Source organism: Misgurnus anguillicaudatus, chromosome 1 (genome assembly GCF_027580225.2).
Source record: "Misgurnus anguillicaudatus chromosome 1, ASM2758022v2, whole genome shotgun sequence".
NCBI classification, from domain to species: domain Eukaryota; kingdom Metazoa; phylum Chordata; class Actinopteri; order Cypriniformes; family Cobitidae; genus Misgurnus; species Misgurnus anguillicaudatus.
In genome coordinates, this window is record NC_073337.2 from 11,390,303 (window position 1) to 11,413,976 (window position 23,674).

The window sequence follows — 23,674 nt, forward strand, 5'->3', positions numbered from 1 at the left end:
GAGATCCAACATCAGGATTAATCAAAATTGTGTAAGTTGGGACATGAACGATTCTCAAATCTAAATTGGCTTGTTAAAATGTTTTTCTATAACCAACGGCAGCAAACGTTTGCCATCATCACGGTGTGTTGGAATCATGAAGGATGTGAAATCTGAATTCAGTCAACACCTACAAAAACTACAGACATGATATTAATGTGAATTGTACAGAAAGTTTAATTGTTAAATCACACTGACATGTTGGATTTGCATTATAAACATCACAAATAACGAGAGACAGTTTCATCTGTAAATACAGACACAAAACACTACGACTGAGTCTCAATTAGATTAACATAAACCCAACTGCACAAACAAATAGTAGAACGTGAGACAACACGAGGTTTAATGTGATGAAATGAAGATTGTGATGATGTCATCATCACTCATCTAAACGTTTAGTCAGCATCATTTCTTTAGATTGACTTCAGGTCGATCATACGTGCCTTCATATACATTATTATAATTAAATTACATTATTTTTTTAACATCACACTGAAGTGAATTATGTCAGATGTCATTCATGTTCCCAGATGCTATTAAACTTGTACAATAAAAAACTTTATTTATAAAGAAAAATTCCAAGTGTTTATTCTGCTTTTTATCATCCCAAAACGTTTTAAACAAATCATGTTTTCTTCTAAATGTTATTTTAATTGTTTTCATGTGTCTTTAATATTACGTTCTATTCCGTTACTCTCGTGTTATTATCTATCTGTCTTTTGGATTTCAGAGGTCAACAAAGATTGACAAAGAACCGACTCCTTCAAGTGAGTGCTGAACTTAATTTTCCAAGATCTTCGTTTTCATCCTGCTCATTTTCCTGCTATTGTATAAATATTTCTTGTGAAATTGTTACCCTTAAGTAGAGATGCTTTATTCAACACAAACCTTTCATTGATCAGTTCAGAGTTGCACAACAGGAACGAGTCAATGTGTTATTTATTGTGCGCTCTCATCAATGACTTTGCTAAAACTCTTCATACAAAAGTGTTTGGTGGGTTGGTGCTGATAGGCCAAGCTAACTTCTTCTCCTTTGCTTCTCGGTCAAAAGTTTCGTAAACCGAATCTTTGATGAGTGTCTTCGCCGGTACAGGAATATCTACTACTCCGATATAGTTCTTTTTGGCTATTCGTGAGCTGGCTGTGATGGTGTATGCGTTACTACGGTAACACTTCATGGAGGACATGCAGAAAGTTTCTCGCATACCACGTCTGAAGTTGGCGTTGTAAATGGAGTAAAGCGTCGGCTTCGATGCCGTGGAGCTAAAGGAGATCCACGCCACCGCGACGAAGAAGAGCGCCCCTTGCCTGCTCGGTCCTGACACTGCTTCGGGATGCCAGAGCTGAGCTATGTAAAATGGCGTCCAGGTGAGAAGGAACATTGTGTTGAGCATTAGAAACATCTTGATAGTTTTGACTTTAGTTCTGGGGACGATGTTCATGGTTCTGCGGACCGTTCGTCCGTCCGTACCGATCCTCCAGATGTATCGGACCACCCGCTGGTAGAAAGACACGATGAGGAGCGCCGGGACCAGGAATCCGAAGAGCAGATGAGCCACCGCGTACCCCAGCCCATCCCAGGAGTCCGGCAGGAAGAAGTCGCAGTGGTTTTGAGAGGTCGCTGTCGAAGACGACCCATAGAAGAACAGGCACGGAGAGACGAAAGCCGCGTCGAAGATCCAAGATGCCAAAATCATTCGTTTGGCCTTCTCGCGTGACACTTTAAAACTCAAAGGGTAAACGATGGTGTAGAAGCGGTCGATGCAAATAGACAGAAGCACGTAGACTTGGACTCCAGGGCACAAGTGCTGCAGGTAACGCACGGCTTTGCACGCGGCCGCCGTCAGAGGCCAGTGACCCGCGGACACCTGGAGCAAAATGAACGGGGCCCACGCCAGACTCAACAACAGATCGGCACACGCCATCGACACTACAAAGTAGTTGGTGGTCGATTGCGTTCTACGACTACGATGGATCACCAGACAAACTAGAGAGTTGCCCAGTACTGATATCACCCAGAGAATGGTGAAGATAAGCCCGAGAACCGTCACCTCTGCCGGGGTCAGATCGTACGAGGTCAAGGAGCCGTTGGTCTGCGACTCAGATGATGGCGCGTCTAGGCGGCAGACGAGGGCCGTGGGAGTGGTGGATGAATCGTTCCGGTCAGAGTGTTCCATCGTCGGGTAGAAAACGACAGCCGAGCGGAAAGAGGGATTTACGCCCTCGGCAGATAGGGAGTACACCATTTCCCTCCTGGTGTCAGGTTGCAGCTGTAAAATACAACAGGTTTACTTGTTATTAAATAATCTGGAGCAAAACAAGCACAAGTCTCCTGTCAGAACCTAAACGTAAAGAGTTAACTGAACGTCAATTACATACATTCGCATATACGACACATTTTATTCTCTTGCTGATATGTGGCTGTAGCTCAATCTGTGAATTTGAGTTTTGACTCCATGAGGGCCACATTACAACAGGTTTCCATGGTGATAACAGGCATGATCCATCTGCTTCAGACACCTCACCTCAGATCTCATGTTTAAACGCTGAGCAGATCTACACAATAAACTAATAAAGACCAATGCATGAGACTTATGAATTATTTATTTATGATTTGACTTTTCAGCATCATTACAGGTACTCAAGGACGTTTGTCATTAGGGGACACTGAATTATTTTGCTGTTACAAATAAAGTCAATACAAATTTACCTAAATTAAAAATACAAAATAAAGACATACAAAGTTATTTTAAAATCCGTAATAATTTAAAAGTCTACACATATAGGGAATGATTGATTGAACTGAATTGTTCTGTTCAGCATCTGGGGGGTTGTCAGTTTAGCTGAGTTCCTCATCTGGCATCCAGTCAGCTGTTCCCTGAGTGGTGGTAGCCAATCTCTAAATCTAGACTTGTATAACTTTCTAGCAAAATCAACTGGACTTGTCTCTCTGTGCACAATCCAAGAAGGGAGAGGGAATCGGAATATCCTTTATACCTCTGTCCCAGTATGATTTTACAAACTCGTTTCTGCACACTTTCAACCTTTTCATTTGATCAGTAATTGATCAATTATGCCAAACTGGAACTGCATACTCTAACACAGGGCGCACATACCCAATATAGATGGTAACCGATTCTTGATCGTGAACACCAAATTTCTTAAGCCTTCTGATAGCCAAGGACAACATGTGGTCCCTTCCATTTTAAGTCACTCTGGATGGTAACTCCTAAAATCTTAACACCCTGCTAAAAAAACTAGCATGGACCAGCATGGGAATTATGCTGGTTTGATGCTGGTTAAGCTGGTGGTCACCAGCATACCAGCACCAAAACACCACATATGCTGTTCTTGCTGGTATGACCAGCATGGGATCCGGTGCTAATGCTGGTTTGGTGCTGGTTTAGCTGGTGCTAATGCTGGTTTAGCTGGTGTTCACTAGCAAACCAGCACCAAAACACAACATATGCTGGTATGCTGTTTTTTTTCAGCAAGGCAGAGTCACAGATTTTCAGAATGTTCTGATCTATAGAAAGTGGTGGTCATGCTGGTATCTGTTTTATACAGGAGAAATGTAAGACATTGCAATTTTTTGAGTTGAGTTTCATTTTATGATCCTCCAGGCAGATGCCAAGATCATTCAACATCTGTTGAAGAGTACAGCACTTATTTCCAGTGGGTAATTTGATCTTGGACAGCATTGTTAATCAGTGCTAGGAAGATTATGGGTCCCATTATGGTTCCCTGGGCAACTCCACATGAAGGATCCTCCCAATCAGATAAATATCCCTGGTAACACGCTCTTTGATGACGATTGTTTACCCTTAAGTTTATGATGTTTATGAAACAAACATCAGCCATGTAAAAGGAGTATGATGAAAGGACACAAGTATTGCCTACTTCTATACTATATAGTGGGTGAACATCAGTATGTGTAATGAATAATGTCCAAAAGCGCAGCTGAGCAGTCACAGAATTAAAAATTGATTCATTATTCGGTTCATAAATTAAAAATAGCAAAAACTGTATTTTTAAAGGTAAACAATATAGGTAGGTCTTCCTCATGGTTAAAATCAAGTTTTTTAACAATACCCAAGTAAATATTTAGACCAGTGGTCACCAACCCTGTTCCTGGAGATCTAATTTCCTGCTGAGTTCACCTCCAACCCCAATCAAACACCTGAACCTGCTAATCAAGCTTTTCATGGCTACCTCAAAATTTGATGCAGGTGTGCTTAAAGCAGGGTTGGATCTATAGCTGGAGTGGAGAACCCTGGGTCCTGGAGGGCCACTGGCTGTAGACGTTTCTCAATGTCAAGGAAGGATCCTCGGAAGCTAGAATTTCGAGGATGCTACGTCATCGACGTCCGTCGAAGGACTGTTCCAATGTCGAGGATCCTTGAAATTTCAGCCAAGGACTGAGTCCTTCGTTCCAGAAATATCCCATATACAGGAAAGGATGCAAATTTGTATCCTTCGCGCTCTTCACGTGCTGAAATCACCCACAATCCTATGCGCGCAGCACCGAAAGCACACCTTTCAATCACGCAATGACGAAATGACGTGCACTTGCTAGCCTGTTCCATTTAACGTGTTCTCTGAATGCTTAAAAGGAGCCTCGCCTAGCCTCTGAAGGAAGTGACTTGTAAGGACTAGTCCTGCCAAGGAAGTATCCTTGACATTGAGAAACGGCTCGTTTCTTGTCAAGGATACTTCCTTGGCAGGACTGGTCTTTCTCCAAAGCCATTTCTCAATGTCAAGGAAGGATCCTCGGAAGCCAGAACTTTGAGGATGCTACGTCATCGACATCTGTGTATCTGCTGAAATCACCCACAATCCTATGCGCGCAGTGCCGAAACCACACCTTTCAATGACGCAATGATGTGCACTTGCTGGCCTTTTCCATTTATGAGTTCTCCGAATGCTTTGGAGGAGCCTCGCCTAGCCTCTGAAGGAAGTGACTTGTAAGGACTAGTCCTGCCACGGAACTATCCTTGACATTGAGAAACGGCACTTGTCACTTCCTTCAGAGGCTAGGCGAGGCTCCTCTTTAGAATTTGGAGAACACAAAAATGGAACAGGCTAGCAAGTGCACGTCATTATGTCAGTAAAAAGGTGTGCTTTCGGCGCTGCGCGCATAGGATCGTGGGTGATTTGAGAGCGAGAAGAGCGCAAAGAATACACATATGCATCCTTTCCTGTAAATGGGATATTTTTCGAACAAATGACTTAGTCCTTGGTTGCAATTCCGAGGATCCTCGACATTGGAACAGTCCTTTGACAGATGCCGATAATGTAGCATCTTTGAAATTCTGACTTATGAGGATCCTTCCTTGACATTGAGAAACACCTTTTATGTCTTGAAATAGTGGCCGTTTCTCAATGTCAAGGATACTTCCTTGGCAGGACTAGTCCTTACAAGTCACTTCCTTCAGAGGCTAGGCGAGGCTCCTTTTAAGCATTCGGAGAACACGTTACATGGAACAGGCTAGCAAGTGCACGTAATTACGTCATTGCGTGATTGAAAGGTGTGCTTTCGGTGCTGCGCGCATAGGATTGTGGGTGATTTCAGTGTGTGAAGAGCGCGAAGGATACAAATTTGCATCCTTTCCTGTATATGAGATATTTCTCGAACGAAGGACTCAGTTCTTGGCTGAAATTTCGAGGATCCTCGACATTGGAACAGTCCTTCGACGGACGTCGATGACGTAGCATCCTCGAAATTCTAGCTTCCGAGGATCCTTCCTTGACATTGAGAAACGGCTCCTGTCCTGCAGGGTTTAGTAGCAACCTAATCAAACAACCTGAATTTCATATTATTTCATGTGTTTAATTAGGGTCCCCCACCCCTGATCTAAAGTATGCAGGAGGGGAAATCTCCAGGAACAGGGTTTTTTCCAGGAAGAGGGTTGGAGACTACTGATCATGATCTGATTTGTTGCTATTACATCATAGGTCAACAAACATACAGGTAACATGACAATTAAAACATGAGGGAAAATGTAGTATGCCTGTGATCTATGCATAGGGCACCCACAACATACTGATTTAACAGTCAGTGAGTATTTCATGTTATTTACTAAGTATTGTGACAGTATATGATGGGACGCAGGTGTGTTTGATATCTGTCTCACCTGTATGATGTCATCAGCACAGAGACTCACCTGCAGAAACACAGATTTATAAAGTTCATATAATGTCATGTGTGGAAAGATCTGTATGAATGACTTTCGCTTCTCATTCTAAGTCTGAACTGATCAAGATTACTGACGTTTTCACTGATCTCTCTAAGTTAACCCATAACATTGAAATTTTTATCAAAAATGTTGTTGTGTGATCAGGTTTTTTAATTTCATTAAGCTCTCTGGAGTAAACCAACTCAAACTGGGATGTGACCCTCGACACTAATTGTTAAAGCAAACACAACCTGCAAACACATCACAACATTATATTAAAGCCAACAGAGACACTCAATCTCTACAGACACTCATTAAAACAACTGTGTGTATCTCTGTGTGTTGTGTTGATGTCAAAAAGATCCTTGACAACATGATCTGATTTTCTATCTGTGTGTTTTACATTGAGCTTGAGGTCATTTAATAACAACAAACCGGCACAATGACTGAAATATCAGGATTAACAGGTGAAGTGTTAAAAATTATCGTTTCTTCTCCCTGTAAAGAAATCTACACATTAATAACACATTTCACCCCATAAATACACAACACTCTGTTATCAAAATTAAACATCTGATTCTTATGTGAAATATTTGATTTAAATAACAATAAATGTCGGATGATTCATGATGAATCTCTTCTGAATATAATATAACCGCTAAAATGATCTGATGATTGTAAATATTCATGAATTAGATGTCGTACCTCAGATCTCTGCTGTTCTCCGGTCAGTTATTTCTTCCCTCATAATCATCGGCGCACTTTATCTTCATCATTAACATGTTTAATTCCTATTTATCCGATTATCCTTCAGAAATCAGTTACACATTACACACTCGAGACGATCGGATCACATCCGATCCATCTTCATCCACATTCACATCAGACCCGATCAGTGACGTCATATCCCAGAATCATTCTCATGAATTATTCATAATAAGCCACAATAACATACGCGTATATGTATTTCAGCAAAACTGAAAGTGTATGCGATTTATTATAACGCAGACAGTTAATATTACAGCCTATAAAATGCACAAAAGTAGTCTAAATAAAAGAATAACGATTAGTCAATATACAATTTGAAGAACAATTCATGCAATGTTTTGTAGCGTAAAGGTGATTTATATGATTTGATCAGATGTCATGTATGAATACATTGATGCATCAGATCATGAATGGTCCCGAGTCTCCGTATATGCACTACAGATGGTGTTACCATAGCAACAGAAGTGCTGAGTATGGACTGTTCTTCTGTGTCTGTTGCCATAACGACACATAGCTGTATCGAGGAGCGGTTGACTTCATCCCTTTCATAAACACGAGCACGTGCCAAAGACGATATATTAATCTGGAGACATCAACTGAATAAACAAACACACACAAAACATCGCAAACACTATTACCAAAAACACAGAGCGTTTAGGCTGTTAATTTTTAAGCCTTTTGTATGAATTAAAGCAAAGGATTTTTGTTAGATATAACACATAAAACCACAACAAATAAACGCACTTCTTTATATTGTGCTACATTAATAAACATTTTAATATTTATACATAATTCAAGACACTTCCTTTACAATAATGGTAAAATGACATTGCTGTTTAATATCTGAAGCGCTGTTTTTGGCCTTTATCATCAGCTTTATTCACATTCGATTTAAAGATTTACACAGACTTCATAAGCCCACGCATCATCGTATAAACCAATACAACAGAACATATTTGAATAAAAGGATTAAAAATAAACCCACTTAAACTTCATAGCAATTCTAGCTTGTTCATGGTCAAATAATGTCAAAGTAAACTAAGGATGAAATACAGAAAGGTTTAACGATGAGTCTTACATGTGTATTTACACTATGCATATATACAGATTAAAGAATTCACAGATCTGATCTACAGTCAAATGTGTGCGGTCACATCCGATCCACGTTCCTGATTCCTCCATCAACAGTCAGTGTGCCAAATCTGAAACACAATAACAACACATTACATAACGCAAACTTTAAAGACTTAATAACATCATCTGATGGTGGTTTAAGAGACGTCACCTCTCCAGAAACAGGTTGTTCTCCGCTAACTCTTTCACCACTCCCTCCATCTCCTCTTTCAGTTTCTTCATCCTGTAATCCAGACAGCCGTCAATAAGCATTTATTCACTACACTCTAAAGCAGGGGTGGGCACTCCTGGTCCAGGAGGGCCACTGTCCTGCAAACTTTATCTCCAATCCAGTCGAAGTGCTGCAAACTAAGTGCCCTTCCGCCATACAATATAGTTCTTATTTTTTATCCGCTTGCCACGTTTTATTTTGTGCAACCATACTTACTCATGTAACTACTCATGTAATGGTCTTAAATAGGGAAAAGATGGAAGTGTTTGGTTGCTTCTAAATTAATTTCTGTTTGGATCCTAAGGAATGAATGGGGCTAGGCTAAATGCTAATACATTCGCAACCTGCTGTACAAAGATTAAGTGCACACATTGAAAAAAGATAGGTATGTATTAATTTGTCTAAGCTGAGGTAAGAACACAGTAAAATATTGAAAAATGGTGGTGTTTTCCTTTAAATGGCCGAGCCTGATTCTGCTCATACGTGATTAATGAATAAATGCACCGGTCTGCCCTGCAGAGCATGTGAGGAGAATACATGAGACATTATGAGACATGAGATGTGTGATGTCATCACCAAACTCACCCCAGTGTCATCTCCACCAGTGTACTGGGGCTGAGATACGTCTGTGGTTTCATTCCACCAGAGGTCATTGGTACGATCTTCTGAGGTAACTGATCTAACAACTACACACACAACACACATCAGAAGAATCTGTTAGGGTCATAAAGACAGAAAGACACACAACAGAGAGCACACTTCCTGTTTACACAACTTGAACATGCGCTGCAAGAGCACATTCACTTCCTGTTCCATACTGCCATACTGAGTCGTCAGAGACACAAGATGTTTCCTTACATGATGAACCGTCCTGTGATCAAACATCATCAGATTTATCAACTGACTGATCCATTGATTATTGATAGATACACACACAAACAGAAACACGCATGACTGCATGTATCTGGTCACAACTTCCAGTAATATTAACATCTCCAGTTCAGTTTCCATGGCAACAGAGCAGAAGAGCTACTGACATGATTCTCACATGAGTGTAAAACTGAAGATTTGTGTTTTATTATTGCTTGTGGTCTTAAAATAAAGCAAAACAACTATGAGAGGCCATTCTAGTTTTACCATGGTTTTTAGATCATAGCCTCTTAACTGTGGTAAAAAAAATCAGTGTAACCACAAGAGGGGCCATACAGTAATACTTAATAATGACTCAATAATCATTTGTTAGCTTATATACTGTATCTAGGTCAGATGAGTATGTGTGATGATTCTGTTACACTAAATAACACCGGCAGATTGACTTAGTCTAAAGCATACTGTCACAGGTGTGTGTTTATAGTCGTTTCACAAAAGCTTTGAATGTGGTTCATCCAATCAGACTTTAGAATTCAGTTTCAACAGTCTTTCAAAACTCAATCAGCGCTAATCTACTGAACTAGGGTCAGTTTGAGATCTTACTTCATCCATTCTTCACTCTTAGAGATGAAAAGACGATATTTCATTGCACATTCATCTGTGAAGAGCGCTCGTGCTTTAGTGGCATGAAGAACCAGCTTTTGTTTGTAAAACAAAGAGATTCAGGTCAGCAGAACACTTCAGAAACACGGCTGCTGGAGTATTTCACAGGCATTCACGAAAACATTGACTCACTTGTCAAACTTGTGGATCTGTTCTTCATTATAGGGCAAACCTGCAGAAAGAAAACATTTAACACCTTGAACTCTGTATGAATGTTACAAAAATAAACCAGTGTTGATGAATCAGAGAAAATGAGCCAGCGTGTTTATGGATCACATGAATCAGTGAAAATCAGCCAGCGTGTTTATGAATCACATGAATCAGTGAAAATGAGCCAGCGTGTTTATGAATCACATAAATCAGTGAAAATGAGCCAGCGTGTTTATGAATCACATGAATCAGTGAAAATGAGCCAACGTGTTTATGAATCAAATGAATCAGTAAAAATGAGCCAGTGTGTTGATGAATCAGTAAAAATGAGCCAGCGTGTTTATGAATCACATGAATCAGTGAAAATGAGCCAGCATGTTGATGAATCAGTGAAAATGAGCCAGTTGTTTTTGAATTAGTAAAAATGACCCAGTGTGTTTTTGAATCAGATGAATCAGTGAAAATGAGCCAGCATGTTGATGAATCAAATGAATGAGTGAAAATGAGCTAGCGTGTTGATGAATCAAATATATTTATGTGTAACGTAGATATTCATAATATATTATATTCAGATGAATCAAATGAATCAGTAAATATGAATCAAATGAATCAGTAAATATGAGCCAGCGTGTTTATAAATCAGATGAATCAGTGAAAATGAGCCAGCATGTTGATGAATCAGATGAATCAGTGAAAATGAGCCAGTGTGTTGATGAATCAAATATATTTATGTGTAACGTAGATATTCATAATATATTATATTCAAATATTCAGGCTAGATGTAAATATAAATCAAATGAATCAGTAAATATGAATAAAATGAATCAGTAAATATGAGCCAGCGTGTTTATAGATCAGATGAATCAGTGAAAATGAGCAGGCGTGTTGATGAATCAAATATATTTATGTGTAACCACATATATTTGTAATATATTATATTCAGGCTAGATGTAAATATGAATCAAACGAAACAGTAAATATTAGCCAGCGTTATAAATCAGATGAATCAGTGAAAATGAGCCAGTGTGTTGATGAATCAAATGAATCATTGAAAATGAGCTATCGTGTTGATGAATCAAATATATTTATGTGTAACCATAGATATTCGTAATAAATTATATTCAGGCTAGATGTCTTACAGCAGAGTCTCTAACGTCATCACCGGTGGCCATTGGCCAGCAGAGTGGACAAGACATCTAGCCTTTATTATGAACATTTATGTTTGTAACAATGAGCCAACGTGTTGATCAATCAAATGAATCAGTAAAAATGAGCCAGTGTGTTGATCAATCAAATGAATCAGTAAAAATGAGCCAGTGTGTTGATCAATCAAATGAATCAGTAAAAATTAGCTAGCGTGTTTATGAATCGAATGAATCAGGCTGTTTCTCAATTCCAAGAACGGACTTGCGTTCTCGTGGAGATCAGTCTTGCCAGGCGACCTTGAAAGAACGAACTCAGAAGGTCGCGAGAACACAGAACGCACCTGTGAGAATTGAAATGTGTGCGATCTTCCTGTTGATCTTCCATTGTTTTGCCACAATGACTTCTGTGGCGTAAAGCGACTTCAATGCGCAAGTCTGCACTCGATGCATCCTCGATATCAAGAACACATCCGGGTATTTTCATGCGTCCTCTGTATTTCCGTTCTTGGGAATTGAACTTCAACAGTTAATGATGACGTAGAGTGAGGACACAAGGACGCAAGATCGCTGAAGAACGCATATTGATAAATCAGTGAAAATAGGCCAGCGTGTTTATGAATCAAATAAATCAGTGAAAATGAGCCAGCGTGTTGATGAATCAAATGAATCAGTGAAAATGAGCCAGCGTGTTTATGAATCAAATGAATCCGTGAAAATGAGCCACTGTGTTGATGAATCAAATACATGTGTAACAATGAGCCAGCGTGTTGATGAATCAAATGAATCCGTGAAAATGAGCCACTGTGTTGATGAATCAAATACATGTGTAACAATGAGCCAGCGTGTTAATGAATCAAATGAATCTGTGAAAATGAGCCAGCAGGTCGATGAATCAAATGAATCCGTGAAAATGAGCCAGCGTGTCGATGAATCAAATGAATCCGTGAAAATGAGCCAGCGTGTCGATGAATCAAATGCAAGTGTAACAATGAGCCAGCGTGTTGATGAATCAAATGAATCCGTGAAAATGAGCCAGCGTGTTGATGACTCAAATGAATCAGTGAAAATTAGCCAGCGTGTTTATGAATCAAATGAAATAGTAAAAATGAGCCAGCGTGTTGATGAATCAAATGAATCAGTGAAAATTAGCCAGCGTGTTGATGAATCAAATGAATCAGTGAAAATTAGCCAGCGTGTTTATAAATCAAATGAATCAGTAAAAACGAGCCATCGTGTTGATGAATCAAATAAATTTGTAAAAATAAGCCAGCCGGTTTATGAATCAAATGAATCGAGGAAAATTAGCCAGCGTGTTGATAAATCAAATGAATCAGTGAAAATTAGCCAGCGTGTTTATAAATCAAATGAATCAGTAAAAATGAGCCATCATGTTGATGAATCAAATGAATTTGTAAAAATAAACCAGCCGGTTTATGAATCAAATGAATCAGTGAAAATGAGCCAGCGTGTTGATGAATCAAATGAATCAGTGAAAATGAGCCAGCGTGTTGATGAATCAAATGAATCAGTGAAAATTAGCCAGCGTGTTGATGAATCAAATGAATCAGTGAAAATGAGCCAGCGTGTTGATGAATCAAATGAATCAGTGAAAATGAGCCAGCGTGTTGATGAATCAAATACATGTATAACAATGAGCCAGCGTGTTGATGAATCAAATGAATCAGTGAAAATGAGCCACTGTGTTGATGAATCAAATACATGTGTAACAATGAGCCAGCGTGTTGATGAATCAAATGAATCCGTGAAAATGAGCCAGCGTGTTGATGAATCAAATGAATCAGTGAAAATGAGCCAGCGTGTTGATGAATCAAATGAATCAGTAAAAATGAGCCAGCGTGTCGATGAATCAAATGCAAGTGTAACAATGAGCCAGCGTGTTGATGAATCAAATGAATCAGTGAAAATTAGCCAGCGTGTTGATGAATCAAATGAATTTGTAAAAATAAGCCAGCCGGTTTATGAATCAAATGAATCAGTGAAAATGAGCAAGCATGTAAATGAATCAAATGAATCAGTTTCAGACTTACGTCTCTCTGCTTTGTCTTTTTTAAACTGCTGATAGATGCTGCTGATGGCATCCAGCAGAACTTTGATCTTCTCCACACTAGATGAGAAACACACGTAAAACAGCAGGTCATTTAAGGTCAGTGAGGATGGACACATGTTTATTACCCCTCACACTTCTGTTCTTATACAATATGCACCCCTGATCATATTGCTGAGCCCTTCATCTTCCCCATCAGTCATATAGTGACAATCTTCACTATTCAATTACTTCACTATGGATAAAATCACATCTAAACCTACATGTGGTTGAGATTTAATGTCTGGTGTCATCAGACAGACACCTTTGAGATCTTTCATTGCCTTTCTGTCTATGTTCATCATTCCAGTTCTGTTTTTAAAAACCTGAAGTGTTAACATCCTGTACAAGTGAAAGAGATTTACATTGTAAATCTCATAGGTCACTCACATTTCTGTCCTCTGGGTGAGTTCCCACTTGTTGTGTCCACGCATCTGTCAGGGTTCCTCCCGGCACGAACATACCGCTGATTTCCTGCAGTGTCTGCTCCATTGAGGTCATAGAGTTGGACAGCTGAAGACAGATCAGAGCATTTATTCAGTGTCATATTACTGAACATAAAGAGCCCACTACACATCTCCATCAAACCTACGTGAAGATCTGCAAGGCCTATCCCATAATAGTGCTGTGCTAATATGCCCAACCATTTTATAATCCCACGCATGGGCATACACCTCACCATAGGATACACATAAGTACTCAGATCATACATATGAGAGCTGCACAAACATCTGTAGCTACACAGAGTAAAGGCTTAAGTTTACAAAAGATCTCAGTTCAGCACTTGTGCTGTTTGTCCTATAGAATGAAGATGAAGAACTTACCCTGATCACCTTTTTCCTCATGTCTCGGATTTCATCATATTCTGCTGAGAGGATGTTTCCTTGCATCAGCACCTCACATCTGAAACACACACACATGAATATACACGTGTCGTCATCACTGGATCTAATGGAGAATTCAAAGTGTCAGTGATGTCTCACAGCTGCTCAGTTTTCTCCAGCGTTTGGCTGCAGTAGTTACACATGTGGATCAGTTGGGTCTTCTTGTGTGCCGTCTCGCTGTATTCACCTCTGATCAGTTCACTGAAACACAACATCACAGCGTAAGACAACGTCAGGATCTCTCTGACTCCATCTCATTTCATTCAAGTACTCAATCAATCCTCGGACGCCTTTTCTCACCAGCTCCTGATAGAGGAGGAGAGAATCTGACGTCTTCCACAAATATCCCACATCACCTGCAAACGTCTAAACAGAAACCAACACAGAGATCATCCTCTCATAATCAATCTATTGAAAATACAGATGCTTGCCAAATCACTTATATGGAGCGTTATTGTAAGGTTATTAAAGGAAAAGTCCATTTTCTTAAAAGAAAAATCCAGATAATTTACTCACCACAATGTCATCTAAAATGTTGATGTCTTTCTTTGTTCAGTCGAGAAGAAATTATGTTTTTTGAGGAAAACATTGCAGGATTTGTCCCACTTTCATGGACTTTAATGGACACCAACACTTAACTCAACACGTAACAGTTCTTTTCAACGGAGCTTCAAAGGACCATAAACGATCCCAAACAAGCGAGATAGATTTCTTATCTAGCGAAACGATTGTCATTTTTGACAAGAAAAATAAAAAATATGCACTTTTAAACCACAACTTTTCGTCTAGGTCTGGTCCAGCACGACCTAACGTAAATGCGTAGTGACGTAGGGAGGTCACGTGTTACATATATAAAACGCACATTTGCGGACCATTTTAACAATAAACTGACACAAAGACATTAATTAGTATCATTCCACATACAACAACGTCGGAACGGTCCTCTTTCAACACATTTGTAAACACTGGGGCGTAGTTTCGTGTTCGTCCTCTGTGACCTCTTGACGTCATGACGTATTGCGTGAGGTCACGCTGACGCTTTCAGGACCGGAGGAATATGAGAAGTTGTAGTTTAAAAGTGCATATTTTTTTGTTTTTCTTGTCAAGAATGACGGTCGTTTCGCTGGATGGGACCCTTGTGCCTCGTTTGGGATTGTTTAGAGTCATTTGATACTTTGTTGAAAAAAAACTGTTACGTGTTGAGTTAAGTGTTAAATGTTGGTGTCACTTAAAGTCCATTAAAATGAGAAAAATGCAATGCAATGTTTTCCTCAAAAAACATAATTTCTTCTGGACTATACAAAGAAAGACATCAACATTTTGGATGACATGGTGGTGAGTAAATTATCTGGATTTTTCTTTAAAAAAAAAGGGCTATTCCTTTAAGGTCTGTAGCGTCTCACCTTGGCATAGCTGGCATCTAAATCCAGATCATATCGGGGCTGAACTTTAGGTGGGCAGGCTGCAAACATAGAACCACCATCATCATCGGGTGAAACTACACACAGTGTTGTAGTTTATTATCAGAACTGTATTATCAGTAGCATTTCATATCACGTAAGTAAATAATGAATTTTGATAAGTTTATGCAACACTGACGATCTTCAAAGAGCAATCCGACGGTGTTGACCGGGTCTCTGCTGAGAAGCATGATGGGATTGTCTCTGCTGGTCTTGGGGAAGATCTGTGCTTGACGGTTTGGGTCGAGAATAAGCCGTTGCCCCTCGTAGAGGAAATCCTGATGTGATGGAGTTATATTGGTCCGTCTGAAGAGAAGCTCTTGAAACAGGTTTGCACTAAATAAAGACAAAATATAAATTCATGAGAACAAAAATCAAAGATAAAAACAGCAAATGTGACCCGTGGTAGCAAAATGAGTTAGAATGCACATGGTCTAATTTTGAGCTACAGGTTAAAGAAAGTATAAATGTTGATTTTGGTCAAATTGAGGTTTTCATAAAATAAGTACATTAAGCCCTCGTCTATGGATCTCTGCTCTAAATAATCATTAAACATCTAAAATAATCTTTAGTTGTATGTTTTCTGAGAGGTGTACCGTCCTAAATGCTTAATCTAATTCAATAATGCGTGTCCATCCACATGCGCATCTAATATTTTGGTTTTGGTTTTTAAAACATATAGGAATTAGAAAAAAAAATGCAGAATCTGATTGATGTTAAAAGACTTATTAGAGAGATAATGTTCAGGACCTGATTGATTTTAAAAAAGTTGTTAAGAGTGACAAGACATTAAAACAGTTTTTCTCGTGCTGACTGACACATCTGAAGCATGCACACAGATGGCCATGACTGTATACACAGAATTACAGTTTTAAAAATATCTGTTTTGACAAGAATTCAGACTTAAGTGAATGTTTGGTTAACTGTTGGGGAAATATATCTGATGTGTAACATTATATTAGATCCTTGCACTACAGTAGATCTTAAAGCTGTCTGTCTGAATGTCAATTAAAAAATAAAAGAAAGAAAAAAGTTGAACATATATTTTTTCTACACTCACCTAAAGGACTATTAGGAACACCATACTAATACTGTGTTTGACCCGCTTTCGCCTTCAAAACTGCCATAATTCTACATGGCATTGATTCAAAAGGTACTGAAAGCATCATTTAGAAATGTTGGTCCATATTGATAGGATAGCATCTTGCAGTTGATGGAGATTTGTGGGATGCACATCCAGGGCACGAAGCTCCGGTTCCACCGCATCCCAAAGATGCTTTATTGGGTTGAGATCTGGTGACTGTGGTGGACATTTTAGTACAGTGAACTCATTGTCATGTTCAAGAAACCAATTTGAAATGATTTGAGCTTTGTGACATGGTGCATTATCCTGCTGGAAGTAGCCATCAGAGGATGGGAACATGGTGGTCATAAAGGGATGGACATGGTCAGAAACAATGCTCAGGTAGGCCGTGGCATTTAAACAATGCCCAACTGGCACTAAGGGACCTGAAGTGTGCCAAGAAAACATCCCCCACACCATTACACCACCACCAGCAGCCTGTACAGTGATAACAAGGCATGATGGATCCATGTTCTCATTCTGTTTACACCAAATTCTGACTCTACCATCTGAATGTCTCAACAGAAATCGAGACTCACCAGACCAGGCAACATTTCTCTAGTCTTCAACTGTCCAATTTTGGTAAGCTCATGCAAACTGTAGCCTCTTTTACTTATTTGTAGTGGAGATGAGTGGTACTCTGTGGGGTCTTCTGCTGTTGTAGCCCATCCGCCTCAAGGTTGTGCGTGTTGTGGCTTCACAAATGCTTTGCTGCATACCTCGTTTGTAAGAGTGGTTATTTCAGTCAAAGTTGCTCTTTTATCAGCTTAAATCAGTCGGCCCATTCTCCTCTGATCTCTAGCATCAACAAGGCATTTTTTCACCCACAGGACTGTCACATACTGGATGTTTTTCCCTTTTCACACCATTCTTTGTAAACCCTAGAAATGGTTGTGCATGAAAATCCCACAACAACCATGCCACGCTCAAAATTGCTTAAATCTTTCCCATTCTCACATTCAGTTTGGAGTTCAGGAGATTGTCTTGACCAGGACCACACCCCTAAATGCATTGAAGCAACTGCCATGTGATTGGTTGATTAGATAATTGCATTCATGAGAAATTGAACAGGTGTTCCTAATAATCCTTTAGGTGAGTGTATAGATATTGTTTTTGATTTTGTGTGTGTCAAATGTATTAGTTTTACCAGTGATTTTAAGGTATGGATGCTGTGGTGTTGAATGTCAAAATATAAATACATCATTTTGAAAAATTTGCTCATTCTGACTCATTTTGCCAGCACAAGTGACAAATAATGATTTTTAAAAATGAAGATTGTTGTCGCATGTGGACTCACGTGTTGTATGTGTGGATGTAGATGTGGTGAAGAGTTGCTTGCTGCAGACTAAAAACATAAACCACCACCCGATGTAAAATATCACTGGTTTCAGCAAAGAACTGATCGAAGCCCCAACACTTCTCCTGGTCTGCTTCTAGGATGTTGGCCAACACTGGAGTGAGGAGACTCTGAAGACCTTTTGAGACAGAAAGAGACATCGTCAGTCAAAGCACTGCAAGAATGAACCAGCCTGGGTTCTTCTGTTTTGTGTGATGTGACGGACATCAACGCACTTTGAGACACTGCAGGAAACGGGCATATCTGTGCTCCACTCGATCTTTCCATTCTCAAACTTCTGATGGCCTGAGATGGCACCTGAAGGTTTCTCAGTGATGATCTTATACCTGCAGATGACACAAATGTACAATCAAACCCGTGTCACAACATCATGGCCGACAGCCGGTGTAAGGATGTTAAGCGTACATGACTTCTTTGTTTCTGCGAGGTCCTTCGAAAGGTCGAAACGGCAGACTGCCTGTGGCCGCGTGGTAGAACGTCACTCCAATACTCCACAGATCCACTGTAGCTCCATATTTCTTCTGATGATCTTTTCTCAACACAGCTCGCTCATACATGTCAGGATGCTGTATAACACACAGACACAGATATTAATGGACAAGCGCTGACTGTCTATGGTTCAATGGTTTCTCTTTCACAGCTCGTAATCGATATGAACTTTTAAATACACGACAGGAGGGATTAAACTATTTTAAGATCAGATGTTAACAATACTTAAAGGAATATTCCATTTTCTTTAAAGAAAAATCCAGATAATTTACCCACCACTATGTCATCCAAAATGTTGATGTCTTTCTTTGTTCAGTCGAGAAGAAATTATGTTTTTTGAGGAACACATTCCAGGATTTTTCTCATTTTAATGGACTTTAATAGTTAACTCAACACTTAACAGTTTTTTTCAACGGAGTTTCAAAGGACCATAAACAATCCGAAACGAGGCACAAGGGTCCCATCCAGCAAAACGATTGTCATCTTTGACAAGAAAAAAAAAAAGCTCTTTTAAACGACAACTTTTCGTCTAGGTCCGGTCCAGCGCGACCTAAAGTAAATGCGTAGTGACGTAGGGAGGACACGTGTTACATATATAAAACGCACATTTGCGGACCATTGTAAACAATAAACTGACACAAAGACATTAATTATCAGTTGACATACAACAACGTAGGAACGGTCCTCTTTCAACACATTTGTAAACACTGGGGCGGAGTTTCGCGTTCGTCCTCTTTGACCTCTTGACGTCATGATGTATTGGGTGGGGTCACCCTGGCGCATCACGACCGTATTTAGACGAGAAGTTGTGGTTTAAAAGTGGACATCCTTTATTTTTCTTGTCAAAAATGACAATCGTTTCGCTGGATGGGACCCTTGTGCCTCGTTTGGGATCGTTTGTGGTCATTTGAAACTCCGTTGAAAAAACTGTTAAGTGTTGAGTTAAGTATTAAATGCTGGGCTCCACCAAAGTCCATCAAAAAGAGAAAAACCCTGCAATGCTTTCCCCAAAAAACACAATTTCTTCTGGACCGAACAAAGAAAGACATCTACATTTTGGATGACATCGTGGTGAGTAAATTATCTGGATTTTTCTTTTAAGAAAATGGAATATTCCTTTAAGTCATAATTAATAGGTTCATATTAAGAGATTTTGAAAAGCAGGAGACAATCTGTTGGATTTCACTGTTGCATTAAAAACAATGAGATTTCGCACTTGCTTTTCAACTTTTTTGCCCAATTACAATTTGTATTTAGTTAAATATCAACAACAATTAAAGTCTCTGTAAAGTCAATCTTAAAGATTGTGTCTGCACAAATTATAAATGTATTGCTGAAACAACTGTTTCTATAAAAAACTGTAAACTATGTAGTACTGAATTGCAGAGTTAGATCGTTCGGAGTCGCAGAAGCCCATGGAAGGCCCTCCCATGACGCGAATTTCCATGTGAATGTCTCGATGACTAGAATTTCACGCGCGGCTTTCGTGCGCGAATGAAGGGAGTAAAGTCAAAATGTTCAAGCGGAAAACTAGACGCGGTAGATGCGAATCTGACGCCTCAAACGAGGCTGGTGTAAACCCAGAGACGGCAGCTTTCCCGTGATTGGAAAAGACAGTGGACACGCCCCCAGCGTTTGACAGTAGAGAATCCTGCCTGTTTTTACAAGACTTTGATAACTTATTTTATTAACTTGCTTGTTTTTTTCCATCATTAATACATTTTTCTGTGGTGTGACGAACTCAGAACACTTAATATCAAACTTTACAGGGACTAAAAATAAAGGCCAGTTGAAATAAATCTCATCTGTTAATGTGTATGGTGCACATGACAGGGTGAGTTTAGCCATAATTCTCAACTCACCAGATACTCCTCAGTGCCATAGAGCGACACAAACTGCTCGTCGTCTTCAAGCTCACGTGCGGCTCCGAAGTCAGTCAGTTTATAGACGGACCGTCCGTCCTCTCCGATCACACGCATGATGTTTCCCGGTTTGATGTCTCGATGGACGATTCCGTATTCGCGGAGGTGATTCATTCCAGCCACTGTAAGAGACGACAGGGTCCGCATCAGTAACGAGAAACACAACAAAATATAAACAACATCATCGCAACACAAATATTCTAAAACATACAAAACGAAGATATTAAACTATTAATAAATTACCAACATCCTGCAGAACTATAAGGAACTCGTCCTCTGGGAGGCCGTAAGCATTTGTGGGTTCCTCCAGCACCGTATATAAACTGCCACAGGGACAATACTCCATCACCAACACTTTATGACGTGTGTTTGACTGTCACGTGAAGAACAACACAAAGCCTTTTAATATGATGTTGTTCTTTAAAGAGTAATGCTAACATACAGACAGAGCATCAGTTATCTCACCTCCTCCTCCACAGCGAAGAGCTTCACAATGTTTTTGTGGTTTAACTTTTTTAACACCTCAAACTCCCTCATCTGAACGTCCAGTGGACGCAGGAAACTCAGATTATTGAAGACTTTGACGGCATAAAGATCACCTGTTTTCTGAAGACAGAGAGAGAGACAGGGAGAGAGAGATCAGTTTTACAATCGTGTCAAAACATCTGTGACTTTATAAAATCCAAACAAAAATGCAGGCTGACCAATGATTTGAAATCTTCTAGAAAAGACAGAATTACTTTGGTCAAGAATAATAATACAACATTTACAATTACAAGCTGTCAGTAGTTTAGAAAGCTTGGATAATTGTTAGAAAGGATGTTGATGTTGGGTTAAGAGGACACAGGAAAACCGTGTTTATGTTGTTGTACACATGTAAACCACAAATACCAGAATACACAAAAACACACACATGAGGTAAATGTATACTGTTTTCTTGTGTCTACCGCGGTAAACATTTGCTGTGGCTCCCTGACCAAGCAGGTCTGACATCAGCCACAGGTAGTTTGCAGTACTCTGCATGACGTCTGTAGATTCACCTGAAACACGTGACCATACGTCATCATTTATTATTGATTATAATATAATATTATAATAGCAAATAATATCAGAGTTATCGACTTTATCAAGATTCATTTTAATACATCAATGTATCGTTCAGTACTATGATAGCAACATGAAATGTGCCATAAATAAAGTTCAGCCATAAAACATTTAGGTTTCACTTTCCAGCACTGATATTTATAACACTTTATAACTTTTATAACATAAACCACTCTAATAGAAAGCTGATTGTAAATTAACATTCAATCGTGAATATTCTCGTAAAAAACATGTTTGTTTTGCATTTTAAGTGTATAATAAAAAAGAAAATAAATAATTGAAAATATCAATTATATTAGATGTTTTGAAGTGTGACGTGACGTCAGAGATATGCGGGAATTTCCCGCACCGCACCAGCGCGTGAATCTTTCATCATTTTTGCATGAAACCAAAATAAAAACTGATTAAAAGGAATAATACAAAAATACAGAAGTGAGAACGAACCGTATGGACCGTAGTGTCCGGAGGGATTATTCTGACACCGAACCGAGCAAAACTGAAAGTAGATCGACTGTGATTTTCTAACACAATAACGCGATGTATTATTCGGTAGAATGAGAAGAAATAAACTAAATATTTAGCACCATCCCGCCCTGAACACAAGTGTTTGAAATAATAAGGAATAAATACACTGGAATTAAAGTATACCACAGGCCCGTCTAACATCAGTTTAATGAAATAAATACATTACGTTACGTAATAAAGAGTCAGTATAAACGACACGAGCACTCAATTATGATTAACGTCTAAATCGTGTTATTTAATGTCAGTGTATCTTATTATTTTCTTACCCCGACAGCACGAAATTCTCTTCCGCTTTCCGTGTTTTCGTCACATGAGACGCTGAACGCTGAGCCACAAGCGCTGTGCATTCTAGCATACTCCCCCTGTCGGCAAAAGTGTGTACTTCGATCTTTACTGCGTAGTATGCTAGTATTCCAGCCTACAAGGCGTTTATTCTTCTTCTTCTTATGTTTTATGGCGGGTGGCATCCAACGTTAAGGTGCAATACCGCCACCTACTATGCTGGAGTGTGAACTAGAGTATCTACCCAAACTTCATACAAAAAAAAAAAAAAAAAAAAAATAATATATATATATATATATATATATATATATATATATATATATATATATATATATATATATATATATATATATATATATATATATATATATATATATATATAATAAAAATGACTAACAATAATAATTATTATATTAATACAACATCAGATAATTAACTTCCTTTAATGAGATAATTTAAATTCTGTTTATTAAGCCAGTTTCCTTCAAAAACATAATTAAAGAATGATAACCTCCTGATTGTCCAAGTATTTGCTCAACAGTTAATGTGTCCTGCGGTGTCCTTCTCAATATTTCTCTTTCTGTATTATACAGAAAGCATTTCGCAAGGCGTTTATTGTTGCACACTGTACATTTTATATCAGACCGCTGCACCATATATTACATTCGGACACCGTGTAGTACGCAGTATGCTAGTTTTTTATTGCGACAACATCCACATCCAACCCTGTAAAGTTTATTATTACCAGATAACAGATAAATTACTGAATATTGATGGGTTTATAGTATTAAATGTAGTTGTTATTTTTGCTTAGACCACTTTATGTTCTCTTACAAAAATTAGGAATGTGATGATGTGTGTATTATGGGTTTATTATTAGTGCAGATAACAGTGTGCAGTACCGGAGTGTGCTGCTAGATGGCACTAATAAGAGCTGGACTGAGTAACTCAGATGTACCGAGAAGTCGGGAAAAGTGTATAAACATTTAAATATAAATATATATAATACAGATATAAACTGAAATACTGTCAATATTTTGTCAATATGACACTACAGTTCCAGGACTACTAATACAAAAGCAACTTACAACCCATTAAACAACCCTGACGCCAGTGTCGTGTTTATGAGCCGTATAACCGTACTTTCGCATCAAAAGCAGAGTGGCGCAGCGGAAGCGTGCTGGGCCCATAACCCAGAGGTCGATGGATCGAAACCATCCTCTGCTATTTTTTTATTTTACTTATGTCGATCACATAGGAATAAT

General features: G+C 39.0%; 2 protein-coding genes across 5 annotated transcripts; both read right to left on the reverse strand.

Annotated features, from left to right (window-relative positions):
- Nucleotides 1-198: 198 nt before the first annotated feature.
- On the reverse strand, nucleotides 199-7,674 carry gpr19 (G protein-coupled receptor 19). 2 transcript variants are annotated; one of them, XM_055189880.2, is made up of 3 exons: nucleotides 6,924-7,672; nucleotides 6,177-6,206; nucleotides 199-2,312 (listed from the first exon to the last, which is right to left on the reverse strand). In XM_055189880.2, exon 3 carries the CDS (start codon nucleotides 2,286-2,288, stop codon nucleotides 1,020-1,022), a length of 1,269 nt encoding a protein of 422 aa, XP_055045855.2. In that variant the 5' UTR covers nucleotides 2,289-2,312; nucleotides 6,177-6,206; nucleotides 6,924-7,672; the 3' UTR covers nucleotides 199-1,019. The 2 variants fall into 2 exon arrangements, with proteins under 2 accessions (XP_055045855.2, XP_073722457.1); XM_073866356.1 differs by lacking the exon at nucleotides 6,177-6,206 and having other exon boundaries at nucleotides 6,924-7,674.
- Nucleotides 7,675-7,745: 71 nt separating this feature from the next.
- On the reverse strand, nucleotides 7,746-22,537 carry tbk1 (TANK-binding kinase 1). 3 transcript variants are annotated; one of them, XM_073866339.1, is made up of 21 exons: nucleotides 22,394-22,537; nucleotides 21,428-21,538; nucleotides 20,964-21,097; nucleotides 20,742-20,871; nucleotides 20,439-20,620; nucleotides 18,493-18,653; nucleotides 18,303-18,413; nucleotides 18,028-18,207; nucleotides 15,747-15,943; nucleotides 15,551-15,609; nucleotides 14,419-14,513; nucleotides 14,247-14,345; nucleotides 14,088-14,166; nucleotides 13,651-13,776; nucleotides 13,208-13,280; nucleotides 9,997-10,036; nucleotides 9,805-9,906; nucleotides 9,102-9,202; nucleotides 8,917-9,013; nucleotides 8,272-8,343; nucleotides 7,746-8,188 (listed from the first exon to the last, which is right to left on the reverse strand). In XM_073866339.1, exons 2-21 carry the CDS (start codon nucleotides 21,519-21,521, stop codon nucleotides 8,137-8,139), a joined length of 2,184 nt encoding a protein of 727 aa, XP_073722440.1. In that variant the 5' UTR covers nucleotides 21,522-21,538; nucleotides 22,394-22,537; the 3' UTR covers nucleotides 7,746-8,136. The 3 variants fall into 3 exon arrangements, with proteins under 3 accessions (XP_073722440.1, XP_073722435.1, XP_073722438.1); XM_073866334.1 differs by having other exon boundaries at nucleotides 15,551-15,645; XM_073866337.1 differs by lacking the exon at nucleotides 22,394-22,537 and adding an exon at nucleotides 22,047-22,346 and having other exon boundaries at nucleotides 15,551-15,645.
- Nucleotides 22,538-23,674: the final 1,137 nt, after the last annotated feature.